Source organism: Camellia sinensis, chromosome 1 (genome assembly GCF_055761805.1).
Source record: "Camellia sinensis isolate YWXY chromosome 1, ASM5576180v1, whole genome shotgun sequence".
Taxonomy (NCBI): Eukaryota; Viridiplantae; Streptophyta; class Magnoliopsida; order Ericales; family Theaceae; genus Camellia; species Camellia sinensis.
Genome location: NC_138961.1, coordinates 187,038,935 through 187,048,928, shown reverse-complemented (window position 1 = coordinate 187,048,928; position 9,994 = coordinate 187,038,935). Strand labels below are relative to the sequence as shown.

At 30.7% G+C, this 9,994-nt stretch overlaps 1 protein-coding gene across 1 annotated transcript; it reads right to left on the bottom strand.

Annotated features, from left to right (window-relative positions):
* Positions 1-1,837: 1,837 nt before the first annotated feature.
* On the bottom strand, positions 1,838-3,330 carry LOC114272663 (putative germin-like protein 2-1). The gene is made up of 2 exons (XM_028214379.2): positions 3,156-3,330; positions 1,838-2,588 (listed from the first exon to the last, which is right to left on the bottom strand). The coding sequence occupies exons 1-2, from the start codon at positions 3,268-3,270 to the stop codon at positions 2,038-2,040; spliced, it is 666 nt and encodes a 221-aa protein (XP_028070180.2). The 5' UTR covers positions 3,271-3,330; the 3' UTR covers positions 1,838-2,037.
* Positions 3,331-9,994: the final 6,664 nt, after the last annotated feature.

Here is a 9,994-nt window from a genome sequence, read left to right as displayed (position 1 = left end):
TTTATTTTTACAAGATTAATTTTTATTTAATTATTTTAATTTTTTATTTTTATAAGATTAATCTTTTTATTTATTTTATTTATTATTATTATTAATTATTTAACTATTACAAGTTGTTTTTTATTTTTATTTTTTGAAATTTGACCATTGGTAGAGAGTGTCGGATGGGTGGGTCGGGTTGCTCACAGGGTCTGAAATTTTTTTGGGCCGGGCCTAGGCCCAAAGTACTAGGTTGGGCTCAGACCCGGGCTTGTTTTATTTTCAAATTATTAATGCTATTTATTTAATTATATAAAATTTTATTTTTACAAGATTAATTATTATTTTTTTTATAAAATCAATCTTTTTATTTTTTATTTTTATTTTTTTAATTATTTAACCATTACAAGTTGTTTTTAATTTTTATTTTTTGAAATTTGACCATTGGTACAGAGAGGGCTGGGCTGCTCGCAGGGCCTGAAATTTTTTTGGACCGGGCCGGGCCCCAAATGGAAGGCCTAGGCCGAACTGGGTTGAAATAGGCCGGACTCACCTCGACCTTCGGGCAAGCTTCGGACCGCACACAGCCCTTAATTGGGCCATTTTTGCACCCCTACCCATATCTCATGAATCTTGACACCCAACAACACTTTATTCAAGACTTATGCCGTGTTTAGATCATTGATTTGGGAAGTTATTGAGAAATAGAAAGAAAACAGGTGTGTGAAATATAATTATATTTTATTTATATTTCATCCATTTTTTTCCATTTCTTTTTTTAAAAGGCTACCCAAGTCCATAAACCAAATATAATCAGAATCCTCCCAATAGTGTTTAATCATTGCACTTGTGCATATTATGATTGAGTTTGCCTTTTTTTTTTTTTATAGAAAAAAGAAAAGATTATAACTAATAATATGTTAAGAATACTAATAGCTATTTTTACAAGCCTAAAGTAAAAATGCGATATTTATCTTAGCTAATCACTTTAGCTAATATGTATTCAAATAATACTCTCTACTTAGCTAGTTATTTTGAATGCTTATTTGTTTTTAGTTGTCGGTTTCTCAGAAAAGAGGAAAAAAAGGAGAAATGGAGAATGAGTGAATATATTTATTTTAGAGGAAATTTTATTTTACTCCCCAAATTATACTTCAATGATCAATTTAACTCTTTTATTTCTTATAATTTTAATTTTACACCTAAACTATTTGATTATATATGGATCAGTTTTACCACTGCCGTTAGCTGCAGTTTATAATAAAATAGAAGTTGCAGATGTGACACCGGAATTTAGTTTGAAATTTTAATTTTCCTTCCAAGCTATCTCAAAAATATAGACCCCCCAAACTTCATATTGTTTAGGGGTCCAATTTATATTTTGGGAATAGTTTGAGAGTCAAATGAAATCTCAAATGAAGACAACAGCAAATGCCGTCTAATTATAAACGGAAATGAAATTTTCTCTATTTTTTAATGTTTAGAGAATGATTTTTGAATAGCTGAATTTAGCTAGAAAAAATTGGGGAAGGTAAAATAATTAGGCAAATAACTAAGCTGTGGAGACCCCCAAGCCGTGTGAAAGGCTACTCCACTAGAAGAATTTAGCTAGCTTGTTGGAGTTATTTTTAGCTAAAGACAACTAACAAAAAACGGTGCGAATATCTCTTTTCAAATTGTGCTTTGGTTACTGAATACTAATATCCTCGACGTAGAGAGTATAGACAAGTTAAACTACTTGGAAGATTCTAATAACCAAAAGTTTGCTGGTCCATTGTCGTCTCTTAAACAATTGAATATGGGAATTGTTTGAAAGATTAAGAGAGTGTAAAAAATATATATGAGAGAGACAGTACTATTTAACAAACTTCAATATTATAAAATTATAGGACAACAATTTTAAGGAAATAATGTAACAAACTTCATTGTCATAAAATTACAGGAAAACAATTTTTAAGGAAATCATCCATTACCAACCCACTTATTTATGCTATATATTAAATCATATTTGGTTAAAGTTTAACAAATAGATTCATGGGTTCTCTATTGTTTATTTCTCTAGTTGTTGGGATACCAGAATTGAGCTTGAAGATGGTCTACCACCTTCTTGTCCACTTGGAATGCCTTGGCAAGAACATCATCAGAAATCATTGGTTTCGACCCGAATACCGCATTAGCAACTGTAATGGTTCCGGGGTTTTGGCTACTTAGGGCGGCGAGAGCTACTGCATTAGTCTTTCCATTATTAAATTGAAAGTGAATGAGACCCTCTGGGAACACAAAAACATCTCCTGGATACAAGACCTTTGTGAAGAGACGGTTGTCAGTGTTGGAAGTCACGAAGCCGACGTAGAGAGTACCTTCCAAAACTACGATGATCTCAGTTGCACGAGGGTGCGTGTGGGGTGGGTTGAGGCCATAAGGTGCAAAGTCGATTCGAGCTAAGGAGATGCCGAGAGTATTGAGGCCTAGTATTTGTAGAACGTTTACGGGAGTGACTTTCGACCCAATTGGGTTCGATGTGCTCTGAGGAGTAAGGAGGCCAGAAAAGAAGAAGTCATCAGCTGTGGCAAGCTTTGGGTCGTTACAGACTTTGCCATTCACGAACACTGCATGCAAAAAAAAATGGAGTTGTGCTTCAGTTAGGATTGGGTGAAAGAAAGAAATTGTTATATAAACTAATCAATTTTCAATAATGTTACAATAATGACATCTAACAAATTAAAATTTGGCCCTTCACAAATTAAACAATTAAAATGTTGGAAACCAAACGAAACATATCATATATTTTGAGACCGAAAGTGTAATTAACTTCTAATTATTTTATTTTATTTTTTTTGGCTGATGTGGATTTTTTTGTTCATAAAATTCTGCTTATTTTGATGATGAATATAAACGATGTCAGCAAAGGAGTCAACTTAATACATATTTAATACTTTGAAAAAGAAATTGGCACCACTAAAATATTGATTATCAAAATGATAGAAAAACATATTTACGAAATGTACAATTAATCAATCAATATTTGACTTCAAAATGAAAAATTAAAAATTGAGGTTTTAATTATCATCAAAATACAATCGCTATAAATAAGTTTTGTCACTAAAATTATATTTCAAAATCTAAGACTTAAGTTTGAAAGGCACACAGTTAGGAGAGACAAGTATAAAATATACCAGCAGAGTTATTGATAGCAACACAGAAATCCTGTACAGGACTAGGGTCAGAAGCAGATACAAGCGATGCCAAAGCCATGATGGCTATGGTTACAAGGATAAAGGGAGTGCCCATTGTAATCGAAGAAAATTGAAATTTCTGTGACTAATGGCTTGAAGGAGGAGATAGATATCTAGCATGGAAAGTGTGTCTATTTATAGATATAGATAGATAAGAGTAGTTGAATTTTTCATTAAGCAATTTCCAATGCAAATGAGAGAATAATTACCAAGTCCTCAATGGGTTACATTTTTCCTCATTCACCATTTAATTCAAGGACGAGCGGTTCTTCAACAACTAAACCTCTTTCTCATTCATTTTTTCTAATTGCTGATTGAAACGCTGTTATTGACTTTTCTCTTTCATTTTTTTTTTTTTAAAAAGTTTTTATTATTATTATTTTTTAGACGGACAATTTCAACCACACCGCACTATCATCTACCATAAGTTTCTATGAATAAGTTCTACGTTTGCATAATCATCTATAAATTATTAGCTTTTATTTGGCATGTCAGGTTTTTTGGCTTTTTAACTTTTTTAGCCAGAAAAAAATATAGTAGGTTTTTTAGTCTAATAAGACAAAATATCACATCCAATCAATAATCATTTTATTTTTCTTTCACAAAAGTAAAAAAGTCAAAACGCATATCTAAAACGAGACTTTTTATCTCCAAACAAAAATAGTCAAAAAGTCAAAAAACAAAAAATGCAAGGAGCATGGGCAATATTCTTGAAGAAAGAAAATGATTAGTTCATCATAATTTCATCATTTGATTATGATGGTAAATTATGATGGTAATTCTTCATCATTGTGTCATTTGAGTTTTATAATTTTAATTCGCTCGATTTTGACCATGAATTTATAATTTTGTCTTAATTTGGTCCAATTGATTACAACTCTTAGCATCTCTTTCTGAAAAATACGCACAAAAGTGTCATATGTCATATTTTTAAAGGCAAAATTATAAACTTATTAAACTCAGTCAATTAACCTAAAGTAATTTAGTGGTAATTTTCTTTAAAAAAACACTAACAATATTATCAATTGGAGAAAATTGAAAAAAAAAATCTAAAATTAAGAGTCAAAATTGAATTAATTGAAAGTGTATGGATCAAAATGATATAAAATGTAAAATATGGGGACCACGGGTATAATTTTCCCTATAATTTATATCTGAACTTATTAAAATATTTGTTGAAGAAAGAAAAAGATTAAAGTTTTACAATATTTGGATATCTTTGTATATTTTTTTATTTATTACTATTTCAATTTTTGCTGATAAAAAAATCAAAAAAAAAAATCACTACAACAAATTAAGGTTTTAGAGAGAAAATTTTAGAGACAACCAATTTCTAGGAACGAAAATTTTTTGTTGCTCAAAGTGTAAAAGTGCCAATATTTTATTTTTAGTGACGAAATTGAACATTTAATGATGAATTATTATCTTTTGGGGGCTAAATTTTTTGTCTTAACGAGTAAACCCTTTTGGGGCTAAATTATTTTGTCTCCAAAGGTGCTTTTAATAAAAACATTTTAAAATTTTGTTGCTAAAAAACTATTTTATTTATTTATTTATTTATTTATTTGAGTTTTTGAAATGACCTTTCAGTGACTATCTGTGCAATGACATTTGGGAAATTTTTTTTAATGTCCCTGATATTAAGATTTTATAAGCTATAGGACATACAATATTTTCAAAGTAGTTATGGTCCCTAACATTTCTACAGAGAAAATTCAACTCAGAGAAATTTCAATTTTCACATAGAATTTTTGAAAATTTCTCTATGATCATACTAGAAAATTTCAAAATTTCTCTTAAGCCGGGTGAAATTTCTCTAAGTTGGACAAAATTTATCTGAGTCGAATTTTCTCTATAAAAATGTTGAGGGATCTTAGCTAATAAAATCTCATACTACACAAAGTTGGAGAGAGATATTTCACTAATTTTTCTTATTTTTTTAATCTTATAAAATTCCACAATTTTGTTGTAAAATATCTATTGGAATCTATTTCAGATAATAAAAATTGAACAAAACAACAAAATATAACCTTCATAAATTAATAATTTTAATCATATTTATATAATCCGCTCAATTAAATATGTCCTTAAACGAGAGTTTTGAATTCGTCATTATATTTCCAAAGGAGCTAAGGTTGTTCACCAATGAGAGCAAATTGACCTTTCTATGGCCACGTGCTTGAAATGAGGTGACAAAGCTAGCATGTCATACGTATCTATATCTCTATATATAATATAATATATAATTAAGAGTGATTGTAATTTTTTTCAATACAAAGCTTATAGTAATGTCTTTTTACCGAGTCTTCTTTTCTATGGTTGCGTTGTCTAATTCCATGATGAATTGTTATTCAACATCTTTGATTAGGCAAATTATAATTATCATTTTGAGTTATATCAAAAAGGCAAATATATAAATGAGTATATGTTAGAGATTATTTTCATAACTTGAAGGATTATATGGATATATTCTCTGAGTTTTATTTAAAATACAGATTATTCCTTGTGGTTTTAAAAATTATAAATACTCTTTTACCAGAATTTGTCATTTAATAGAGTTGATAAAAAAAAAAAAAAAAATTACAAGTATCCTTCCATACAATAATAAAATTTTTAGAACTGTTAATCAATATATGATTAAAAGAATCATTAAAAATCATCTAATATTTTCCGATACAAAGCTTATAATTATAATGCATTTCTAACCAATCTTCTCTTCTATAGTTAGCGTATTTATAATTTACCCTATAATTTTTGAGTTACCATTTTTTCTTAGGTAAATTATAATTATAATTTTGGATAAATAATAAATATATCTTTTGAGGTTTGATTAAAATAAAGATTGACTCTTATAGTTTATAAAATTATAAATAACCCATTCGTCGAACTTTTTTATGTAAGATAATTGTCATAAAAAATAAAATTATTAACTACTCTCTATACAATAATAAAATTACTTGAATTAATTAAAATATATTTATGATATTATTAAAAATTGCTAATTGAGTTCACGATTTTTTTAATAAAATAGGTCAATTGTTATGTAATTAGAAACTTAAAGAGACAAGAAGCCATATTTAGAATCATAGGGAACAATCCATTTTCTAAGTAAATGTCAAGGGTTATATTTATCATTTATCCTATAATTTTTGAGTTTTTGTTTTAAAAAAAATGCAATAAATTTTATAAATTTGTTATAGTTAGATAGGCACGTAAAGAAACTCCAATCACTACAAGAAAAGGGAGTAAAAAACACGGAAGAACTAGCGACGGCGCGTCTCCCGTCGCAAAAAATGGTCTTTTGCGACGGCGGCTTAAACCGTCACAAATAAAAGTTTTAGCGACAGCATTGTACCGTCAGTAATACAACTATGCGGGTAGGGTAATAAATGCGGAAGTATTAGCGACGGAGTTTTTTACCGTCGCAAAAAAAAAATTGTTTTGAGACGGCATATGTTCGCTGTCGCAAATAGTGGACAATTTGCGACGACAAATGTCCATTGCAAAAAAAGGCTTATCAAAACGGCGTCGGTTTATGAACTAATCATTTATCATTTGCAACGGTGTAAAACGTACCGTCGCAAAAAGTAAAAAAAAAAATTTTGCCCCGCTGTTCCCTTTCATCTTGCCAGCCGATCATTTGGATCCAAATCCCTAAATGTTTGAAAAAAAAAATTTTCCCCCAAAATCCTCAAACCAGCGACGAATGACGAACGACTCTCTATGGACGAGCGACGAATGGCGAACAGGCTAGCGGTGGTGCGGCGACGACAACAGGTAGCGGTGGTCCGGCGACAAGTCTCTCTCTCTGCGTATGCTCTCTCTCTCTCTCTCTCTCTCTCTCTCTCGTATATATATAGATGAATGTATATTGATAAATTTGTAGATGATGTTAAATTGATAAATCTGTAGATGACTGTATTTTTTGTTGGGTGTTGTGAAGTTAAATTGATAAATCTCTAGATGAATGTATTTTTTCAAAAATCTGTAAGATCTATTTGAGTTTGAGTTTTTATTCAATAAAAGAAAAATTGGCTTCACATATACTTGCGGGTTTGATATTCACATTTCTGATTTCAGAACTCTTCTTAAGTTTTTGAGTTACTTTTAAAAACATTTTTCATTTAATGTCAATACCAAACAATGCACTAAGATATTCTTTAGCATTTATGAGAAAATAAATTGATTATAATTAGAATGAACAATTCTATGATATAATTTAACTAATTGGTATATTAACTAATTGGTATATTAATTAATAATGCTAACTAATTGCTAATTGCTATGTTAAAAAAGAACAATGCTATATTAACTAATTGGTATATTAATTAATATATTAATAGATGATATGATATAATTTTAGAAATTTTGAATATTTGTTATTTGTATAATCAATGAGATCATAATTTTAAAATAATAATATCATAACATATGTTAGTACACTAATTGATATATCAATTAATGCGTATAGCATCATAGGTTGAAAAATGATCATGTTTCGTGTCTTGAGGTAATCATTCAAAAACTTTAAACAAATTTTGATATATAATAATTAATACTAGTTTATTGAGACAAAAATGTGATCATTTAATAATTTCGAAATATTACATAAGATTATGTAAAATCATAATATAGACAATAATGATCCATCTTTATTAAATAATTTTTGAGACAATATATGATTAGTGTATTTTTGTATAACTCATCTATCAAGTTTATAAATAATGCCACATAGTATTATGGAATACTAATAATTTGGAGAATTCTACCATACACATCCATTTATCATATGCATCATTAGTTATGTCATTTTTTTTTTCTTTAGTTATGATGAATTACCTTCGTTAATTATGATATTATTTTAGTTAAGACTTAGAAGATCTTTGGTTGTGCCTCATGTGGTGTTTGGTTATGATTTATTTATTTTTTTAGTTATGACTCAAAAAGTATGAAATTATATCATTTTTTTCTTCAATTAATTGATCTCACGTGTTGTTGTATAAGTATTTCATTTTTTATATTCTCCTATCAAATCGGTAAATAACTAACTAGGATAAGATAACCTACCTATTTGAGAGAAATTGGACGGATAGGTATCATGGTACATGAATACGTAGGTATTATATTTAGAGTTATTTTGATGAGATATTTTTGTGGATGTGTACAGATGATGGATAAGAGTTGGATTGATTTGCCAAATAGGATGTCGAGCGAATACATTAATGGGATTGATGAATTCCTTGTGTTTGCCTACACCAATAGGGTTGAAGGTTCGATGATCAGTTGTCCGTGTAGGAAGTGTGAGAATCGATACCATCTTGCACGAGAGGGTGTACGGGAGCATCTGATTTTGAATGGTTTTTTTAAAAAATACAAACATTGGATTAATCATGGGGAATCTTACGTATCTCTGCATGGTAATCGAGAGAATGGAATATTAGCTAATTTAGACATTGGGGATGATATGATTGGAATGATACAAGGGGCTATGGGAAATCCACATGCTGGTACAAGTGTTGAGGGTAATGAACCATAGGGGCCTGATCCCATGCATCTGAACCCCAGCTCGGTCCAAATGCAGAGACTGCAAAAATATTTCAAACTTCTTCAAGATGCACAAAGTGAATTGTATCCGGGTTGTCAGAAGTTCACATCTTTGTCATTCATTGTTTGACTTCTATATTTGAAGGTGCTTAATCAGTGGACAGACAAGTCTGTTGACATGTTGCTTGAGTTATTGAATGAGGCGTTCCTGTTGGGTGTGAAACTCCCAGACTCATATTATAAAGCTCAAAAGGTCACAACAGATTTGGGCTTCACGTATGAGACGTGGGATGCATGTCCCAACAGTTGCATGTTGTTTCGAAACGAGGACGCCAATCTTGATAAATGTGTCATATGCAACAGTTCTAGATGGAAATCAAATGGTGATGGTGGTTCAAATGGTCCTAACAATGGTAGCAAACGAATATCTGCAAAACAGATGAGGTATTTTCCTTTACAGCCAAGGTTGTAGAGGTTGTTTATGTCATCCAAGACGGCCAAGTTAATGAGATGGCATGCAGAGGAACGAACTGATGATGGTGTTTTTAGGCATCCTGCTGACTCCCTTGCATGGAAAGATTTTGACCGTCGGAATATTGACTTTAGTAATGATTGCTGAAGTGTAAGGCTTGGCTTAGCATCTGATGGTTTTAACCCATTCAGGATGATGAACATAGTTCATAGCACTTGGCCTGTTGTGCTTATTCCATACAACTTGCCGCCATGGATGTGCATGAAGCAACCATTTATAATTTTATCCATGCTTATTGACTGCCCAAAAGGACCTGGTGACAAGATTGATGTGTATATGCAATCGTTGATTGAGGAGTTGAAAGAACTATGGAATGAGGGTGTGTTAACATTTGATGTATCAACAAATCAAATGTTTCAAATGCAGGCAGCTTTACTGTGGACAATTAGTGATTTTCCTGCATACACAAACTTGTTAGGATGGAGCACTAAAAGCAAATATGCATGTCCTTGTTGTAATAAGGAAACTACATCGTGCTGGTTGAAGCGCAGTAGGAAACAATCATACTTGGGTCATCGCAGATTTTTACCTACTGGCTAAAAATTTTGGAAGGATAAAGTATCATTTGATGGTAGTCTGGAAGTCAGACTCAAACCAAAATTGTTGTCTTGAACTGAGATGTTGCTACAATTAGAATCTGAGGGTATTTTAACCCAATACAAGAGGGATGACCTTAAGGAGAGGCATATGAGACATGTAGAGA

Bases quoted from the DNA above. Each gene is read 5' to 3' on its own strand.
- LOC114272663 (XM_028214379.2), bottom strand. From the start codon at position 3,270: ATGGGCACTCCCTTTATCCTTGTAACCATAGCCATCATGGCTTTGGCA. The intron at 2,589-3,155 runs GTATATTTTATA...TTTTGCATGCAG, and splicing joins TGCTATCAATAACTCTGCTG to TGTTCGTGAATGGCAAAGTC.